The 21293-nt window shown below is 45.3% G+C and overlaps 1 protein-coding gene across 5 annotated transcripts; it reads left to right on the top strand.

The window, feature by feature from the left end:
* The first annotated feature begins 201 nt into the window (after positions 1 to 201).
* Positions 202 to 15218, top strand: LOC122376135 (palmitoyltransferase ZDHHC6-like). Of its 5 annotated transcripts, none has more exons than XR_006255541.1 (11): positions 202 to 243; positions 560 to 635; positions 5576 to 5760; positions 6148 to 6232; positions 7018 to 7181; positions 7665 to 7793; positions 9675 to 9794; positions 10681 to 10851; positions 11488 to 11584; positions 12223 to 12877; positions 13130 to 14606. XR_006255541.1 is itself a non-coding variant. In XM_043355838.1 (10 exons), exons 2-10 carry the CDS (start codon positions 581 to 583, stop codon positions 12681 to 12683), a joined length of 1467 nt encoding a protein of 488 aa, XP_043211773.1. In that variant the 5' UTR covers positions 202 to 243; positions 560 to 580; the 3' UTR covers positions 12684 to 14606. The 5 variants fall into 5 exon arrangements, 2 of the variants coding, with proteins under 2 accessions (XP_043211773.1, XP_043211774.1); XR_006255542.1 differs by having other exon boundaries at positions 202 to 247; XR_006255540.1 differs by lacking the exon at positions 13130 to 14606 and adding an exon at positions 15149 to 15218 and having other exon boundaries at positions 211 to 243.
* The last annotated feature ends 6075 nt before the right edge of the window (positions 15219 to 21293 follow it).

Genomic DNA, 21293 nt, shown 5'->3' with positions numbered 1-21293 from the left:
AGTTTATAGGCGTTCTTAGCGCATTTTATTGTGTTCGGTAAAAGATACTATCGTATCGTTTATGCGAGTCGTAAGCAGAATCAGCAGGATATTTACGAATTAATTTACTATTCGTAGCGATTTCGTCCTCCATCGACTAGTGAAACGCTTTATATTGAACAGTGCTTGATTGAATTCTTGGAATGATTCGCCATTTGTATTATTCCTAAGCTGTGTTGAGCTGTGGTTGTATGGTGGCTATAAGTAGGTATTAGATAATGCAAGGCTGTGTAAGAGGAACGAGGTCGATATCATTTGTATCAATGGTATATAGGGCCTTGGTATCAATACCTATTTATTTCTACCCTAAATAAGATGCTGATTCCCAGTTGCAGTGTATAAACTGTGCAGCTAAGACCTTCATATTCTTTTAGGCAATGTTAATGTCAAAAATTAAAATTTATTTATCTGCTAGTTAATCGTAAAGTAAAGCCCATACTTATTTACGTGCAGCTGTGCCCCTCAATATTTGACAGTGACTTGTTACTCGTGCAACTGACATGCGGTGCCTGGCTGACAGAAGCCGGTGAATCGTTCCACAATGTGCGTGGGCCCGTTCCGGAGAGTGTGCCACTGGGGCCCTCTGACCGCTCTGGGTGAGTACTGAGTAATTTTCGGCACAGCAGCAGATGGTGAAGCAGGGGCCCTGTTCATGAACCCCGGCGGTCGCTGCGGCCGCTGCGGCCAGCCGGGTTGTTACGTCACAAAAAGGGGCGGGGCCCATGTAGTATGACGAATGTATGACGTCACCTTGCTGCGGCCGCTGCGATCTCTGCGGCCACAATCCAGCGACCGCCGAGCCGCAAGAAAGTAATTGCACTGAACTTGGCGCACTGAAGTCAAAGTGTAGGCTCCCAGTAAAAAATACCATTTGAAACCATTAGGATTTACCAATTGGTTTCAAATGTGTCAAATGGTTTGAAATAGGTTCTAATGGTTTTCATGACCATTTGAAATGGTTTCCAATTGGTAATTTCCCAATTGGTCTGAAATGGTGTTTTCCATTTGGTCCCAATTGGTTTTGAAATGGTTTCCTAATGGAAAATAAATCCCATTTGATTTCAAATGGTGTTTTCCATTTGATCCCAATTGGTTCCAAATGGAATAAAACCATTTCATTCCATATGGTGTGTCCCATTTGATCCCAATTGGTATCGAAATGGTTTCCAATTGGTAATTTCCCAATTGGTCTGAAATGGTGTTTTCCATTTGATTTGAAATGGTGTTTTCCATTTGATTCCAATTGGTTCCAAATGGAATAAAACCATTTCATTCCAAATGGTTTGTCCCATTTGATCCCAGTTGGTATCTAAATGGTTTCCATATGGAAGAAATTCCCATTTGATCTCAAATGGTTTTTCACATTGTTCTGAAATGGTGCCTTCCATTTGATCCCAAATGGTATGTCCCCAATTGGTATCGAGATGTTTCCAATTGGTACTTCCCAATTGGTCTGAAATGGTGCTTTCCATTTAATACCAATTGGTTCCAAATGGAATAAAACCATTTCATCCCAAATGGTGTGTCCCATTTGATCCCAATTGGTATCTAATGGTTTTTCCCATTTGATCTCAAATGGTTTTTCCCATTTGATCTCAAATGATTTTTCCCATTTGATCCCATTGGTGTCCAATTGGTCTCCAAATGGAAGAAAACCATTTCATCCCAAATGGTTTGTCCCATTTCATCCCAATTGGTTTTGAAATGGTTTCCATTTGGGAGTCGGGAGATATTCCTATTTGATCTAAATTGTTCAAGTGGTTTCGAAATAGAATTTTATCTGATAATGCGTGTCTTATTTAATCCCAATTGTTATTGAAATGGTTTCCATTTGAAAGATATATTCCAATTTGATATGAAATGGACAGTGGTTATCCTATTTGATCCCAATTGGTGTCGAAATGGTTCCCAAATGGAAAAGCAAATCTGTTTTGAAATGGTCTCTCCCATTCCATTTCAACTGGTGTCGAAATGAAAAATGCATTTGAAAAGCATTCAAGGGTCGTTTTAGGCAAGAAAAACATACTTATATGGCAATAACTTTTATTTCATGAGATGAATAAAAGCAAAGTCCGAACCGTAGTCGGAACTGGAGTCAATTTTTTAGTCAGAGTCGGAGTTAGAGTCATAAATCCACCACAATTTGCAGCCCTGTTTCCAGATGTGTGACAAGTATGCTTCAAAAGTGTTTCTACCTTATGGTCTCTAATGGTTTCAAGTGTGTTTTGAGTATGGACTGGGTATCTATTAGTTATTAGTTCCCAATTGGTACCCTAATGGTTTCTAATGGTTTTTAAACATATGCTCAAATAATAGACTTAGAGGTAATGGGAAGACCTTTGACTGGTTATACTTGATAAGCATCACTACAGGGCCTTAGTTTTCATTAAATAAAAATGATTCGCAAAATCCACGCCGTTTCCGCTCATTTAAACAGCACTACTTTTTCTCTGTGTGCCTACGCTGGCGGCGCCCGACCGTTGGCGCCCGACCGTTGGCGGCTTGGCGCCCGGCCGGCCGCGGCCGCGCCGGCGCCACAGTTCAAATCGGGCGTCGACGTCGGCCGCCCGGCCGGCGCGCCACCGTGTTTCGCGTTCGCTGGGCCTGGGACTGCCCGCGGTCGACCGGGACCCAGACCTGCTGTAAAAGAGGAAGCTGAGCAGAATCACGCGGCTGGTGAGTGACTTTTCTTGTGCCTCTGTATGCGATATTCGTTTTACGACTGCAAATACTGAAAATAGTTATTTGAATAAATTTGATTGCATTTGGCATCTTTGTAAGTACCTACTGAGTTTAACAGAGGTGAGAAAGAGGCTTAAAATTAGCGATCACAATTTATTTTGCCAGCAGAAAATTGTCAGTGCCATATTTGTTGTGGTCAGGCTGCCTAAATGACAATGCAAGTTGCATGAGCTTAAAGTTATTATATTGTGATATTTGACAAATGACTCTGTGTGGTAATTAATTTGATCCCATCGCCCAATTAACCCGTGCTGTCCTGTACTGTTGCAGGCACGAACTTGCACCGGACAGACGCCGTCTACCGGTTCTACACGGGTCCAGATGGGCTGCATGCCTTCATTATAGCTATACGTTCTGACTTCTGAAAATTCTGATCGCCACGGAAGATTAAGAAATCTGTCAGAACAACAGACAGTATCACCGATCGGAATTTGATATTGTATCACGTCGTTCATTGTGCCTATGTGGAATAGCGTACGTATGGCCCAGTGTATAACTACATTGTAATTCTGTTCTTGATTCTGATAGCAGTCGCCTCATCGATGTGGTGTTGACCAAACAACAATGTCCATGTGTAGTTAATGTCTAATGTTGGTAGGTACGTACTGATGAAAATGTATATGCTTGCAGAGTAAAACAATAAAAATAATTCACGGTGCAGTTTGTTATTTTGTGGATGAAATGCATGGACTTCAAAAGGATCTTCAAATGGTAAATCCAGCTGCCCAGTAAAAAATACCATTAGAAATTACCAAATGGTTCCAAATGGGAAAAACCATTTGACTTATTGAACACTTTTCCAAATGGTTCCAAAGAGGTTCCATTTGAAATGTGTCCAATTGGCCACCAATTGGTACCAATTGGAACCATTTCATGACCATTTGAAATGTATCCAATTGGTCACCAATTGGTACCAATTGGACACATTTCAAATGGTCATGAAATGGTTCCAACTGGTACCAATTGGTGGCCAATTGGACACATTTCAAATGGAACCTCTTTGGAACCATTTGGAAAAGTGTTCAATAAGTCAAATGGTTTTTCCCATTTGGAACCATTTGGTAATTTCTAATGGTATTTTTTACTGGGCTGTGTTGCCATGGAGACGATGTTATAAACAAATTCATTCCGTCCGGTGTTGCATGCCATGATACCTAAAAATTAGATTAATGCTTTAATATGAGATTTAATTTTAGACTTGAGTTATTTGTGCTACGATTTAATGAAAACAATACCAAATCATTTATGTGACCCACTTACAAAAATACAGAAACACCAGACGGTCTTGAGAAACGCCCTTTTCATCACAGGAATGGAATACACAGATAAAAGAAGCGCGTGGAAACTATTGATTAGTAATCGTCTCAAGCGCGCAATTATCGGAAACTATTTCGGCAGCAGACGTGTTCATGGAACGCTGATTGCGGCCGAGTGAGTGATGACGTTTCAAAAATGGGCGGAGCTTAGAGCCTGCGGCCGGCCGCAGCGGCCGCAGGGTTCATGAACAGGGCCAGGGTTACATGAGTTTAGTCGTATAGCATTTGTCAGATGAGCGAAGGCCCAGTAATGTGTGCTTTACTAGGCTAAATGGGTTTTTGGAGGAATTTTTGTGTGGACAATTCCAGTCAGCAATTTGGTCTGCCTCAAGTCCGTTTTACCCCAGCAAGTCAGACATGCCAGATTTGGGCTGGTGTAAATGAAACGCCATCGGCACAGAGGTTTGGGTTGATATGGCTCTATTCTGGTTAGCCAGTCCTTGCCGTGGCGCTCCGGAGTTGTTATGGTTTCGGATCGCCAAGATCGGCTCCCTGCCACAGAGTGCTACGGCCAGGTCTGGCTGCCTCGTTAACCGCTCTGGCTTACCGTGGCTGAAGCACGGTTGAGGTACGGCATGACTAAATGCTGATACAGACTCACTCATACAGCATTCAGCCGTGCCGTATGTGAATGGAAAGTGTCAGAAATGAGGCCTCTTTCTGGTCCCGACGTTTCATTCTCCGATTGGGCTAGCCCCGTCCAGGGTTTAGCTTTTCGGGACCCACTGAGGGTCGCGATCGTTTTCGCCGCGATCGCCCCAATCGAGATGCAAAGTCAACAGTCACACAAAGCTCATTTAGGGCAAGCCAAACCAGCCTAGTCCGGATTTCCTGTTAAATGTATGCATATAGACGAAAGAAAAAAATGTTTTGTAGATTCGATTAATTTCGAAGTGGTAACTAAATTCAGAGGCCCCAAATAAACTTCGTGTGACTATCAACTTTGTATCTCGAATGGGCCGGACGGCGAAAACAACCGCGGCTCCAAGCGGGTCCCGAAAGGCGAAGCGCTAGACAGGGTTTACCCACCCGGAGAATAAAATGCCGGGACTAGAAAAAGGCCTCATTTCCAGCCCTGCAGTGAGTGATACATGTCGGCTGATACATGATACATGAGTGAGTACATGATACATGCTACAAGTGATACATGAGTGATAAAATGCCGGCTGTGGTGCGGGCGAGGTGCGGGATCGTGTGTCAGCTCCAGTTCAGCTCCAGACCTTGCCCGTAGTTTGGCTGGAGTAAAATGCCGGAGCTAGCCAGAGCAAAACCAGATACTGCCCAGACCAATATTGTTTGGACAAGATTTGCCGACCAAACTGATGAGGTCGTTAATGCTGATAGGACGAGATGCAAATGAAAAAGCTTTGGTCAAAAATTGCATAAAACACAACTACAGCGGCCAAAAAATGTGCGGCAATAACAATTTTCTCCACCCACCTAGTCTAACACATGATCTTTTTCTTTTTCTATTTCAGGCATCATCCAGTCCATCACCTTGATGACAATCCACTGTTTCTACCTGCTGTGGCCGTCTGAATCCAATTGGCTCCCAGGGAGGATCCAATTTTGGATATTCTGTGGGCTCAGCTGTGCGACGCTGTATGCGTTCCTGAATGCACTGCTCGTTGGACCTGGATTTGTGCCGAAAGAATGGAGACCGGTAAGAGAAAGGGGAAGGAGGAGAGAAGGGGAGAGAGGGAAAGAGAGGGAGGAGTAGTGGATGGGAGAGAGGGAAGAAAGAGAGGGAGGGAGAAGGGGACAGGGAAGAGTTAGGATAGAGCAGGAAGAAAGGGAAGGATATTGTAGGAGAGGAGCTAGGGCAGATACCTAGATCGGGAGGAAAAGATGGAGCATGAGAGGAGGTCAGAGGAGGATATTTTGGAAAAGAATAGAGGGGGAGATGGGTCAGGGGATAGCGACGTGGAAGACGAGAATAAGCGAGAGGAAGAGGGAATGGGAATAAGGCATGAAGAGGAGTGATAGAATAGAGCCCATCACCCATGACGCTTATCTCCATTTCGTGTGTCATTGTGTAATTTCTCCATAGGAGGATAAATCTGCCGAGTCGCTGCTACAGTTCTGCTCCTTCTGTCAGGGATACAAGGCTCCGAGAGCTCACCACTGCAGAAAATGTAAGTAGTCAGTCATCAGCGGCTCAGCTTATCTAATTATCAGTCTTCATCTGACAGAGACCATTTTTTTTTTGTCCCGCGGAGGTCGTATTCGCGTCAGCATTTCTCGTAAGCTTTGTCTTGCGATCAATTTTCATCGTGTGTTTTGATTTCACGTTGAGACAGTATTCAGTCAACACTTGCAGTCATGATGTTATTATCAGTCTTCAGGTAAAAGTCCATAATTACATTACAATCTTGTACAAATTGTACAAATTGTACAAATTTTGTTACAATCGCCCCGGCATCTGTGTCCTTAAGCAGCCGTTTCATCATTTACAATCGCCACACTCCTCTTTTCGTCAGGAAACTGTTATATTATTTAGTTCACTGTCTCTTTTTTTGTTCCCATGTATCTTTTTTGTAATTTTAAAAGCATACCGCCCATTTCTCCTCAGCCAGTCACCCATGCTATTTATAATTGTCTTCCTCCCTTTCCTCTCTGACAACGGCTGTGTTACAATCCCCCCTGTCTCTGAACTGTTCATTCATTTGTAATCGCCCCGCCCCATTTCTCCTCAGGCAACCATTACTTCATTTACAATCGCCCCGCCCCCATTTCTCCCCTGGTAAACGCTGTATTACAATCTCCCCTCTCCTTTTTCTCCTCAGGTAACCGCGGTATTACAATAACCCCTTACTCCTTGTCTCGTCAGGTAACCGCTGTATTACAATCGCCTCTTGCCCCATTTCTCCCCAGATAACCGCTGTATTTACAATCGCCCCTTTTCTCGTTTTCTCCCCAGGCAATCGCTGTGTGATGAAAATGGACCACCACTGTCCGTGGATCAACACCTGTGTGGGCCACAGAAATCATGGCTACTTTGCCTACTTTCTACTGTTTGCCGTCCTCGGATCACTGCAGGGAGGGATGACCATGTCCCTGGCGGTGTATAGAGTGTTCACGGCGGTAAGTGAACCGGGGTTTGCAGACGGATGTTAACGTAGGGCATAGACCTCTGTACAGAGGTCAATGCATAGGGTATTTTTGTGCGGTTCAGCTGTACTCACTCCTTATTTATTGAGGCAAGCTAGGTTGTTGAAGGTTGAAACTTAAACACGGTGATGATACTTAGTGTGTGGCATTTTTGAAAGAGCGTTCGCCGTTCGGTGCTCAAATAGTGGAAGCTGACTTCTCTAACCGGCCGTCGTTCAAAGTCGTTGCTGAATAGACGTTCATATGCGGGGCTCACCGAGAGAGGGGGGGGGGTGTCTTAATCGGGTGGATTTATCGTCCGTTTCATATTTAACGTTGTAGAATTTCACAGCGTGTAGTGTATTTTCGAATCCACCAAAGAACAAGTCCCCTACAGCTGTGGTACATTTTTGTGCCCACCATTCTACCACTGTAGTAGAATCCCCTACAACTGTGGTGTATTTTCCCTCTCCACAGCTCTACTACCGCGTATCGCTACTGGCGCCACCTATAACGATGAACGTCTACGCCCTGATGGGATGTCTCTTTTGCATTGGTCTCTCCATCGGAGTGGTGCTTGCAGTGGGAATGCTCTTCGTTTATCAGGTATGTATGTTATGGTGGGATGGTAGGTCATTGCACAGCAATGCTAAGACGTGTGTTGAAGTATATTGGTGGCTTCATGGTTGTGTGTAATGTGAAATGTCATTATCATATTGCCGGTCCCTGACGTAGTGTGCAACTGTGACGATACTAATTAGGCCTAATTACCCATACTATCTGCTGTATCTGTCATACATATGATCATTACGAGCGAGCGAGCGCAGCGAGCGAAGTGAGTCTTTTCAATATAACGGAAAAATCTCAGTATGAGCGGCCCGGCCCGGCCCGGCCCGGCCCAGCCCGGCCCGGCCCGGCCCGGCCCGGCCCGGCCTGTAACGCTTTTGAGAGGCTTATATCTCAGCAACCGCTGGACCGATTGGCCTGCGGTCTTTTTTGTTGGGTAGCCCCATCCCTTCTACCCCGTAATTGACTACTTTTGATACATCTCAGTGACCGTCGTGGCACGTGCCACGTGAAAAGTCAAGGGTGTTCAAGCTGTTTTGCAAAAGTAGTGATTTTGAGAGGCTCATATATCAGCAGCCGCTTGGGCGATTGACTTGCGGTAATTTTCGTAGGGTAGCTACATCCCTTCTACCAAAGGTCGGATACTCTTCATCTATGTGAGTGACCCCCACTGCACGTGCAAAATACAACAATAAGAGGTGCCAAATTTGTTCCCATTTCAGTAACTCGGTAATTACTGGGGCGATTTCGCTGAAACTTGGCATACAGGTAGGCAACCACCAGGCAATGCATTCCCATGTGTTGCGGTTAGGGTGCTACTGCACGTGCGCACGTGCAGGGGGCGTTTCCAGATCTCGAGAACGGCTGGGCCGATTGCGCTCAAATTTGGTACACGGTTGGGGACCGGTTAGTAGGGTGCCGTGCAAAAGTCATTTTGGACCCCGTTTGCACGTGCGCACGTGCAGAATGCCGCTTCCAGATCTCAGGAACGGCTGGGCCGATTGCGTTCAAATTTGGTACACCGCTAGCGACCGGTTAGAAGGGTGCTTTGCACAAGCCCGTTGGAAGTACCCTCTCGCCCTTCTGCACGTGCAGGGCTCACTCTCTCGCTCGCTCGTCCTTCGCCCAAAAGGCGTTTTACTGGTTCGTAATGTTTGAACCTATCTCAAACTAGCTTATCCATGATGTTTGAACGATCGTTCTTAGGTATTTTGTAATTTGACCGAAGTACGTTATGTCGTTACGAAGAAAGACCGAAGTATAGTCGACTACAGAATGATGTTCCACTTTTCACAGGCAATTATTTACCTGGAGTGGTAGGTTTTGGCGCATCACACGGGCTGAGTTCATAAATTATAGCCCTGTTCCAATGCTCACAGTCGACACGCTTAATTGCGGGATAAACGGCACAACTTAGCGCTCCGGTCAATTGATAGCTTCTGAGGAATGGAACATCATTCTGTAGTCGACTATACATCGTCATTAAGTACGTTAGGTTAAGATAACATATCTTGTATCTGTCTTCTATCTATCTTGTATCTGTGCTAGGCGCTGGCCATCCTCCGTAACCGTACAACACTAAGCTGGCGTATCATGTATCTGTCTTGTATCTATCTTGTGCCTGCCTTGTATCTATCTATCTCGTACCTGTCTTGTATCTATCCATCTTGTATCTGCCCTCAGGCGCTGGTCATCTTCCGCAATCGAACAATATTCAGATAATGTATCTTGCATCTATCCTGTATCTCTCCACAGGCTCTGTCCATCCTCCATAACCATACATCGTTCAGATACTGTATCTTGTGTAATGTGTATCCTGTATCTGCCCACAGGCTCTGTCTATCCTCCGTAACCGTTACTACCGGACAGGTGCGGAGGACTGGATTCTGTATCTTATATCTATCTTTTCCCTGTCCACAGGCTCTGTCTATCCTCCGTAACCGTACCGGTGTGGAGGACTGGATTCTGGAGAAGGCTGTACACAGACGACGGGTGGCCTTCCAGAGACGGTGGACAGAACTCATGGATCGAGCTGATCAGGTGACGAGGGGGCCCTGTTTCGCGGCCTCCGCTAACACACTGCTAGCGTATTTCGCGAGCTGACGTCAGCATTGGGGCAATTTCGGCGCATGATTGCCGCGGTATTGAGTGACGTCATTAGTTAAGTGGTTTAAGTTGACGTCCAAACGTCTCGAATAGCGTCGAATTTTGCTTCTAAACTGATGACGTAACTCAATATCGCGGCAATCATGCGCCGATATTGCCCCAGTGCTGACTTCAACTCGCGAAATACGCTAGAAGTGTGTTAGCGGCGGCCGTGAAACACCGCCTGGGTATAATGCATAGGTGAAAACTTGTGCCGAGCTGGGGGTGCCCGAGCTCTCCCAATTCCACACCGGCTTTGGAGCCGCAACAGACGGCGGAGGTCAAGGGCACGGCTTGGGCGGCGGCGAATTTGATGCGCACGGATGCACAGTGCGGCACAATTCTTCACCTATGGTGTAATATGAGGGAAAGGGGGTAAGTAGGGATATGTTGGGGTAAGTAGAGAAAATGGGACACATGTTTTGGGCATTGAAAAAAGTGCAGCAGAAGATAAGATGTGTTGTGACTAAAATACTCGCCTTTACATAAGGTTTGTTGCGAGACTCAAGCTTTGCCTGAAATGTTGCAAACCTGCCAATGGCGCTTTACATTATCCAAAATGACTTCATTCAACACTAGGAACAGCACTACATCAACATCATGACAGAATATACTAGACTCCAAAATAAAAACCCTGCACATGTAACCAGCCATAATGTTTGGAAATGTGTCTCATATCAGTGTCTTTTGCTTTAATCTCCAATGGCGTTTCTTGCTCTCGCGTGGGAGAACATCTCTGAGTAGGCTGCTCCATTACTAACTAACCCCGTTCTCCCCCCAGGGCGAGGACATTTCCGAAGAGGAAGCCTCCCTCCGGCCGGAGTTCTTCTTCAACCCGTACGACCTCGGACGGATGAGGAACTGGAGCTTGGTGATGTCGCCGCTAGGGGCGCCACTGGGCGACGGCATAGTTTGGCCCGTGAGGGCCGGGTGCCATCAGTACACACTGACGGTAAGAGATGCGACGGTTTCGTAGGTGTTTTTAGATATGGGGTTGTTGCATGAATGGTCCTGTCATGGCAAGAGTGCGTAAATTACGATCTCATTGCAAAGTTTATAATGTAGTAAGTTCATGAGGGTTTTCCGACAAGAAAGCATTCGGGTCGGAGCTTTCGAATTGTCTTTACAAAACTTTGTCAGCGAGTCTTAATCGGGTTTGGGGATATCGGTCGCAAAATTGAAGGCGGTTCTAATGTTCTTATGTTAAGGTTCTTATGTGTGTTTAATGCTCATATTATCATGTTCGTTTGCTAAACGTTTTGCTGATGTATTCTGGTGCGCAGTTGTTTTTCATCTTTTCATAGAGTGATGCGTGTATTATATGTGATTCTGTGATACGATTGTTACTTGTGTCACCATAACAATTGTATCTTGTTCGTCACTGGTGTTTGTGTAACTATTGTGTTGTGTGTATGTGGGCTTGGCCCCGCACTATGTAATTACTGTAGCGTGGTTAATCAATCATGTTTGTGAGGACGTGTGACGCTGTAGTGTTTGTTACACTACGGCGTATTTGCTGTTTGCCCACGTTTGCAGTTTACGTCACCATCATAATGTGTCTTATATTTATTCGTTCATTCTTTCCCAGGTGGAGCAGCTTGAACAGAAGGCAGAGAAGCGCTCCCGGATGAGGGAGTACCTCATCATTGAGGACTACTCCGGCTCGTGGGTGCCCATCTCCAAAGGTGAGCCATGGAGTGACCTCTGACCTGTACTCATGACCTGACCTGGTTCGCGCGGACGTCTGGTTATGACCTGACCATGGTGTATTTTCCGATTTGGTGTGTGCTCGCAGGTTACATCACATCGTGTTTCTTTGCGTGTTTTTTGACCGAATGGATGAATGGATGGCTTTGGGCCTGGTTGATCTTAGCATACTGCAGCTAGATAGCGAAACGGTCCTCCCGGGGTCTAGAGCTTGCAGCGTATCGCACAGTCCACAATTAGCCATCATTGTAGGTACATACCTCACATTAAGCATACCCCACAGTGAAGTGTGAAGGTACCGCGTCGCAGAATGTGTACACTTCTCCCCAACCCTCCCCATTCCACAAATAAATAATCCCATTCAGTCACCCAACCCCAAACTCCAACTAACCCCCATCCCCTTCCCTATTTCTCTATTTTCCCCTAACTTCCCATCCGGCCTCCCATATCCCACCTCCCCTCCCCTCCCCCTATGACTATGATACCCTGCCCTTCCCTATCCCCCTATCCTCCCCTAACTTTCCTCCCCTCCCCTATGCCACCTCCCCTCCCCTCCCTGATAACTATGACTCCCTACCACTCCCATATCTCCCCTAACCCCCTCGTCTCCCCCCAGGACTCCGAATCTGCTGCCACCCTCCCTGCACCGACGAAGCTCGAATCCCGCTCCGTCGCGGCGACTCCGTTCTCGTGTCTCGCTGGAGAACATATTGGCTATATGGAGAACGGCGGCCAAGACCTACAGAAGGAGCATGTGGGGCAGCTTTTACAAGCCAGAGTGCTAGCGGTGGAAGCATTAGCGGCGGTGGAAGTGTAAGCAGAAGTGGAAGTGGAAACATAAGTGGAAGTGGAAGTGGCCGTGGATGTGGAAGTGGAAACATAAGTGGAAGTGGAAGTGGAAACATAAGTGGCGGTGGAAGTGGAGGTTTTATGAGAAATGTTGGAGGAGGACAGCATCCAACAAGTCCAGCAGATCGTCCCAGAGGCTGGTTCCCCCGGAGGTGTGCGGTTGAAGAGGTGGGAGGGGTGGTGGAAGGTGGGGAGGAGTGCGGGGGAGGCAGGGAGAAACAGGAGTAGAGGAGAAGAGAGGGAAAGTGGAGGAGTGAGGGAAAGAGGGAGAGGGGAGAGACAGTGGAGAGATGTAGAAGGAAGTGGAGAGAGAAGAGCAGAAGAGGAGAGGGAGGGAGAGAGGAGAAGAGAAGAGAAGAAGGGGAAAGGAGAGGATGAAGAGAGGAAGAGAAGAGGAGGTCGACGTCAGGATTGGATTTCAGGTAAGCTTGGGTCGAACAATATTGGGAAATGGGCGACATCATATTAGCTGCTAAACGATAACTCTGAATTAACGGTTTCTCCCCCACCTTATTTTTTTATCATATGTTGGTTTTATGTGTTCTGAGGTTGTGCATAATTAAATATCTGGCAGAGAAAGTCTGTTGGAAATAGTAAGATGCATTACCGTCTACTCCACGACACCATAAGCTAACATGCTTTAGCCTTTACGAAGTCCCGTTTCCCGTTTTCAGCACTCGCTTTATGCCTCTTCGACTGGTAGCGACGCTGGCGGGTCTTTACTGAATCACTAGTTTATATACCGCTCACTAGGTGGCAGTGAAGGACACGGCTCGCTTCCTCAGATCAGAGGCACAGTCGTAACCCGTCTTGGCCCGAGACTGGATGTCGGGCAGTTTCACCGACGAAGCAGTTGACTGCTTCGTCTCCCAACTGCTCGGCCAGAGTTGCCAGGTGCTGCCAGTTAAAGTTGCCAGGCGTTTGCCAGATGCGTTTGCTGACTGCGGTGATGTGATCTCTATTTGAAGTCGTGTTTACCAAAGGGTGTGTTGTGGTAGTAGCGATGCGTTGCTCGAGTGAGACTTGCGACTTCGTTGCCAAATGCCATGACAACTGGTGGTGAGTCTTGTGATTTGACGGGTGACTTTACAACTAGTGTGGACCAGTGTTTGATGTGTGCTTGAATTCCTGTTACTTCAAGACACTACGATTCAACTCAAAATTAGCTACAGTCTGACAAACGTTGGAAGGCACGGATTTAAAGTACAACTGTTATTTATTTACTTTCCTGGATTTCTCTATACGCCCAACAACTTTGTTTTCAAAATCTCAAACACATCAGACTATCTGCAGCGGCTATTTCACGCATTTAGTTTTCAAGGCGCCTTTTTTTTCTTAGATTTGCCAGGCTAATCTCGGATGTGTTTTCGGGTGTTGTTTGTGAGTTTCGAGTGTTTTCATGAACATTTTACTATTGACACAAACAGCTGGCATGTTTGTGTCAATTCAAGGCGTGTTTGTGTGGTGTTTGTCTCCACGAAGTGAAGTGTTTGTTTGTTGGTATATAGTAATTGTCATAGTGCCTTCAGTGTTTAGATCAGGTTTCTGCCATTCCAATATCGCTGGTAGCAATACTCGGTGTAAAGTTGATAAAACGCTTTACTGAGAAAAGTGAATGCTTTTGAAAATCATCGCTCTAGTTATATACGATGTGTGGTTGTTGAAACGTTACGTTGATCGTGGCTTCCTTTGGAAATTTCGTTATGTGCGTTAATCATTACCAAATGTGTGACTAGAAATGCAATGTGTGCTTTAGGGTGTTGTATCAATAAGGCGTAGGTTAAAGGTTTGCACAAGCAATGTTGATACGCATGCATTCATTTAAGAAAATAAGCTTATCGTGCATTCAGCTTTAAGCGTGGTGGAATGGAAAGAAGAAATTGTTCGTCCTAGCTCAAATCCATTGTGTCATTTAAATAGCCTAATAGAAAAACGTTAAATCGACTTAACGGCACAATTTCCAGCTGCTCACTTTTGCGTGTATTTATACGTGCTTTTGTTACGTTATTCGCTTGCTTTTTCGTTGATCTGTGTTAGCTTGCCGTGTTGAATGCTAAATGCTATAAAAAAGCACGTTGTTGGAGCGTATACAGTCCATATCAGAATGAACTATGCACTCGTGGTCGTGAACAATACACTGCGTGAAAGAAATCCTGTGTTTAACCATATACACTTACAGCAATGGTTTTGTGGAGACGACTCTTTAGTGCCCTGGTGGAGACAGTTCTATAGCCTTGGTGGAGACATTTGTATCAATGATTTTGGGAACTTCGACTTGCAGCGATCTCGTCTCAGGGGACTCGACTGGTGGGCCGTTTATAAGCGCCTCAGCGCTGGCGATTAGCCGACAGAGTGGCTCGGCTGTCGCGGTTTGTTCGCCCGCTCTTGTGAACCGTGATCCAAGGATAGGCCGTCGGGGCTCTGATCGCTGGACGATGGTTGTGCATCAATGTCCCTTGTACAAATTTGACCTAGACCGCTGTTGGTGCGCGGGTTAATATACCCATTTCAGTCGCAATTAGTTTAATAAAGCTAAATATCCAAAATGACAAAGATCAGACGAATACGAATCAGATTCACACGTTTTAAAAAATCTTTACGAAACTAACTCAGATGACTAATTGCTAACCCAGTCCCAATTTTCTTGCTAAAGGTAAACACTCAACCGGTCAAAACCGATCTTCTTCCTTCAGGTTGATCCTTCTGACGGAAGACCCAAGCAGCCTCATTCCACCGTTCCTGCGAGTTGCCCGAAGTCCATCGGAGTGTACCGGAGTTCGTCTTGAAACCTGTCGTTCCTTCCGGTCCATTCGATGCTTCCTATCGTCCATTGATTTCATCGAAGAAGGACATCGTATGTACAACACGAGCCAGCTTGGAGCAAGGTAAGCTTGGGGAAGGTGATATTTTGGTTAAATTGTTGAATGATTTTTTTCTTTAGAGAGAGAGAGAGCGAGAGGGGGAGGGACGGGAGAGTGCACCATAATTTTGTCCTGTGTGTTATGTCAGAAGAAACGGAAAGTCTGAACTTCAAGTTCATAACGGAACTTATGCTGTGATATTTGATGACGTCTTACCATGGTACGTTCATTTTAACCCTCGCCCTGGCAGGGCATTTTTCATAACACGGCCTGGCAGGGGGGGGGGGGTCGATGCGACCCCCCCTCACGATTGGCTCCTATGGCACCTAGAAACACCAAATTTGGGTAGGTAGGTGGGCCCCCTGGAGTTCTCGCCCCTGTGCAAATTTGGTTGCTCTAGGTCAATATTTAGGGGGGTTTTGGGGGGTATAAATGTAAAAATTTCGCTAAAAACAGGTCAAAGTTTTTTTCGCTAATAACTTTTGATCTAATTAAGATAGAGCAAAAAGAAAAGCACCAGTGAACTCAGCACGTCAAGGCGCGTCGAAGGATATACTTTTTAGCTTGCTTAAGTGTGCTTAAAGTTTTTCTTAAATTTTAAGTAAACTTAAATTTATAAATTAAGTTCAAGTTAACCAAATTGCATCATATCGCATATCATTCGATTTGGCTGATCACCAGGAACACAATGATGCCATTTTTTAAGCTCTAGCGTCATTATGTGCCAAGTTATTGGCAAAAACGTCATTTGACCTCAGTTGACCTCATTTGACCTGACCCATGGATAAGTACACCAAACAAAGAAGCACCAAGTGACCTGCTGTTAAGTACTGTGGTTTCAAAGCACAAAAGTGATGGAACGAAGCGGATATCTCCAGTATTTTCCGAATTTAGTATTTTCCCATAGGCTTAACATTACGACGTAATGACCTCTAACTGACCTCAGGTCAGTGACCTCAAAAAACCCGAACTATATGTTATACAACTCGGTAAACTTAGCACATCCTGAAAGTTTGAAGGAAATCAGTCCAAAACTGTGAGCTGGACAGGTGCAAAAAGAAAATTGAAATTTGACCATGACCTTGTACCGGTTTTTCTGACCTGGTGACCTGACCCTAGGTCACTTGGACCTTAAATTTTCAGGTCATATGTAAAAAGGTTGCCCCATAGGCTGTGCCAAATTTGGCGGCGCTGCGCGCCGCCGTTTTTACGCTATCTTTGAAAAACCTTAGGGGGGTCGCATCGACCCCCCCCCCTGCCAGGGCGAGGGTTAATCTCGCTTTCATTCTATTCACTCCGTCGTCCCCCCTATAACCGCCCATGAGATCTAAAATAGGACATTCCTGCTTTATAATATTCCCCTCCCCTTATTGTTCCAGTGTAACATGCTGTGAAATTGTCTGGTCGCATCTTCATTCACTCTAAGTCGTATCATCATATCTGAGGTTCCCCCTCCCTTCTCTCAACAAAATCCTGGCCACATGCCCCCACTAATTTTGCTGTAAAAATATCTAACGACGCTTTCGAAGCCTTTCGAAGCCTCGGTGGCCGGCCAACGCCCAGCGATCCTAGCTCCCAGGCGTCTCTGGCGTCATATCATGTGACCCGGTTGCTAGGCAACGGCTGGGTCAGAGCGAAAGGGGGAGGGGGTCAGTGGGGGCGGCCGGAGCCAGGGCTGGGTTGTAGGTAGGTATTTTTATTTGGACGCCATTTAATTGCGTCCCAGAAAAGCTATTTCTGGCACCTAAAAGCTGACTCGCCCCAAAATTGGTCCTCAGCACCTATTTGGTGGATACCAGCACCAATCATGGAAAATGACCTTAATTAGCTGTTTCTGGCACCTATTCATCGGTACGCCTTACTCTTTTTTCTGAATCTGGCACCTAAATGCTGAGCGTAGCACCAATCTAGCAGAAAAATGAACTACTGGCTGGTAGAATCATGTTGTTCTGGTATAATGACCCCTGGAGTCTAGCCTAAAGGTTGCCAGTGCAGCTACACTCTAAGACAGCCCCGTAGTGATCTCAGCATTGTATATGACGTTTAAGTAAGCAAATAATATTGATTTGCTTGAAAAAACAATGTCATTTAAATATTTAAAAGTATTTATTTGTAATGCTTAAAGGGAAACATTTTTGTGAGTAATTGTCTCGATTTTGACCATTAAAACGGGTATTGTATTTTTGACGTCATCAAATAGTTCCAAAAAAGAAATGTAATGTTTTCATTCCGTTCAAGGCCGCTGAAGAAACGCGGGATCTTGCGTGGGACATTGTCCGTTGTTTGCCGCGCAGAGTTGTGCCTTTTTCATCCGTTTCTTACTTATGTGTGCATGAAGCTTTGATTTTGTTTTTGGTTATTGTGTGGCCGGTCAGTCAAACGCCCCTGTAGAAACCGGATGCTGCGTTTGATCGAGATGGAGTCAGACGATGATTGCAGAAAGCTAATCGGTAATATTGAAAAGAGGGCCGGTTGCGTGGCATGTCTGTTCAGAGTTGACATTTTGCTTTACTCCAGTTTATGACCTGAGAGCCTGGCTGGAAGTGACGGATCCAAACTTTTCACGTTAAAATGGCTGAGGGTGCAATAATCTCTACAAAGCGGGCTGGTATAGGAGCGTCTTGCTATGCTGCACCATAGCTGGCTAGTGATTCTCTTTTGGCTAGAAATGGCATTAATCATTATCTCCACTGGCGAAAATGGCACTTGACATCACCGAATGCAACGTTCATGTTTGTTAGGATACATAAAATCAGGAAGATTACGCGAATTAGGTAGACAAACGTGGAATAAAATAGGTGCTGGATGTTTTGGTTTTGGTGCTGAATCAGCAAACAGCAAATACGGAGTTCAACTAGACGATCTGGCAACTTTAGGCTGTGTGGAAGCAATTAGGTGCCAGATTCAGATATTAGGGTCGAATAAGCATTTTTGGGCTGATCAGCAATTAGGTGCCAGAAACAGCTTTTTAGGGACCAGAAACAAATATTCCCCTTTTTATTTTCACAAACGCCGAATGTATGTAAGAACGAATTTCAGGCGCGATACAAATTCATTTCAGTCAAACGTCAAATCTAAAATCCGTTTTTGGTGTGGATTTAATCGTGAATGTTTGCAAGGTAGCTGCTCGCTCCTTCGGCACAATCTGTTGCTTTATTTTAAGCCGATTAATGTTAATTGTGAAGCTAAGAATGCCTACGTTTGAGAGTGCATGGAAGCCAGCTTGAGACGGCCGAAGGCCTGTCAACTCAACATGAGCATAATTTGTAACAAATTTTAGGCTTGACGAATTCAAAACCTCCCAACCAAGACACACCTGAACGTTTGATAAAATATGCCGTTTAATGTAAGCATTTCAGGACGGTCATTTGCCTATTATGTCTATTATTCCAATTGCTATCCGCCTCTGCAATGCTATGCTGCCTAGTGCCTACAACGTTCGTACTTCGTCGTCCGGCTCCTGCCCGCTTTTCCCGTCGGCATCCTTATTCCAGACTCCAGCCCACCCCGGCCAACACCCATAATTTCCGTCGAGTTACCCTCTTCGAAACCATACCCCCTGCCGCGTTCCATCCATAAATTCTTCCCTCCCCTCCAAGACAGATTTCTGGAGTCTGTGCTTAACTACCGTACATTAGTTCCAATCCCCCCTTCCCTCTCTCTTTTCTCCACGCTCTCTCTTTCCGCACGATCGCGGTTCGTCGGCTGGCGAGGCGTTCCTTTAGCTCCGCCTCTTTGGCTCTAAGCTCCGCCTTCTCTATTGATCCAGCCCGCCACGCCCCGAGGGCTTCGTTTGTCTTCATCATTCGGTCAGACAGGGAATTTACAGCCGGGTTGTCATGGCAACCAAGCCGCCCGAGGCACTTCGGCAGCGCCAAGACGGCCGGCGGCGACGAAATGTCGTCCCTGGTTTGGGAGCTATGTTATAACATAGCTTGTGAAATGTGGTTTGGAACTGGAATGGCACGGTGAAATGTGTAAGTTCAGGAAGATTCAAGATTCTCTCGGAGGGTGAGAATCGTCTGAAAGTTGGTGCTGTGGGGGCATCAGACTTGGTTACAAATTGGTGAAAAATGAAAATCGTCCAATTCGATATTCAGGAAGTTTGTGTCAATAGGTAGGTACCTATGTGAACTTGGCTTGAACCAATTATGGAATTGTGAAGCATAGTGTGATTTTGAACAAGCCTGAAATAATTGAAACTGTGTTGTGAAGTGGTTAGGAATTACGCTGAAATCACCGACTAGGTACTCAATGGGCAAATTTTGTAATAACTTGAGTTTCTTTTCTTTTTGTCTTTTCCTGTATTTTTAACAGAGCTGATTGTGAACTTCTGTCGGGAGCAAAAACTCCCCTCTCACATATTTTTCGCAAAATCTCTGCGCGTGCTAGTTTTCTTTCTTTACAACCGCTCGTTACTTTTCCAATAAGGTCGTAAAACCTCCGACGTATCATCATAAACTCGCCCTTCGTGTCTTTATTCTGAGGCTCTGAGCACTTGGGGGATTGTAGCAGAAATGTGAGGGTGATGAAGCCCGGCGTAACATCTTAAAATGAAGACGATGTCGTCAGAGATCGGTCTTCTCAGTTATCCAGCAAGAAAAGTGTAAGGAGTTTTGAGACACAATATGGCGTATTAAAGGTAACATTTCACATTACTTCGGTGACGGTGTTATACCTAATGATGGGATAGACTGTATTGCTACGATATGTGTATTTGAATTCCCCATATGTGAATTTGAGTATGCATAACGAACTTCAATCCCATTCTCCGAACTGCTTTTGCATTGCGGAAAGTTGTGTATAATTTCTGTGTAACCTTCAGGTTCAGCCTCTTGATTTTACAATTTACAAATAAAGACAAAATTTAGGTAGGTAGGCACTTCGTTTTCGGGTCTAACGAAGGAACGTAAATAAGTTCCATGTTTGCTAACTTAAAAGTTAAGACGAATGAACCATTCGTTTTTGTCTCTGCCCCTCTTCCTCCCCCATGACACCCCGTCAGTTCTCCAAAATACCGCCACTAAGTTTCAGTGATAGCTCAATTTATTCGGCTGAAGAGACAGCGGCCATTTTCCAGTTGTCTGAGTGCCGTCTGGAGACACAGATAAAATAATAATAATAATAATAATAATGTTTATTTCATACCGAAGTCGGTACATATAATACACAAACAGCACACATACATTACACATCATTCATCAATATACACAAAAAAATAACGAATGCAAAACAGCAAGATTCCTAAAACAACTGGTACACAAACCGATCTGCGGCACCATCATTCCCCCTCTGCCGTACAACATTTTCGATGCGCGCAACGAACACATTATTTATTTATTTCTTTTTCTTTTAAAAGAATAAAAGAAATTGTTTTTGTCGCTGGCGGCGCTTTCAGTCGCTGTCGGATGTCGGTAATTGAACAATGGTGTCCGATTACTGAAAAAATATTGAACAATGGAAGCTCTTACAATTTTACAGCGTAGGTGACTGATTGCGGATGCCGACATAGTAGTGATGTTTCAGAAGATAGAAGTTGGAACGTTAGGTGAACTTCTGTTAGACTCTTTCGGGGTTTTTGACTTCAGATAACGTTGCATTGGGCCGGCAGCACACGGGTTCAAAATCTGCCCTCAAAGATCCGATTTAAAATGATGTTTCAATGATAATGCATGGAAAGATCTGAATGCATGCCCTTCTGTTTCGGACGTTGACCATCCAAGAACATGGAAGCGTTCTTAATACTGATGCCTCATGTCATACAGTCATACTCTCTTACCTCCTATTTTTAGCCAGTGGGCCTTAGTCACTGTGCTTTACCACTCCAGTGACAGCTGACTCCGCAGTCAGCTGATTGATGACGTTTTTAACCGCGCTGAACAGCTGGCTAATCGCCTGGGGGCTCAGCGTCTAGGCCCATCCCGTCTGACAGTCTGGCTGAACCGTTCCGTCGTCTCGTTAGGAGTGTGTGAACGTG

The sequence above is a fragment of the Amphibalanus amphitrite genome, unplaced genomic scaffold (assembly GCF_019059575.1).
Source record: "Amphibalanus amphitrite isolate SeventyFive unplaced genomic scaffold, NRLGWU_Aamphi_draft 002027F_arrow, whole genome shotgun sequence".
NCBI lineage: Eukaryota > Metazoa > Arthropoda > Thecostraca > Balanomorpha > Balanidae > Amphibalanus > Amphibalanus amphitrite.
This window is presented reverse-complemented; position numbering and strand designations above follow the sequence as displayed.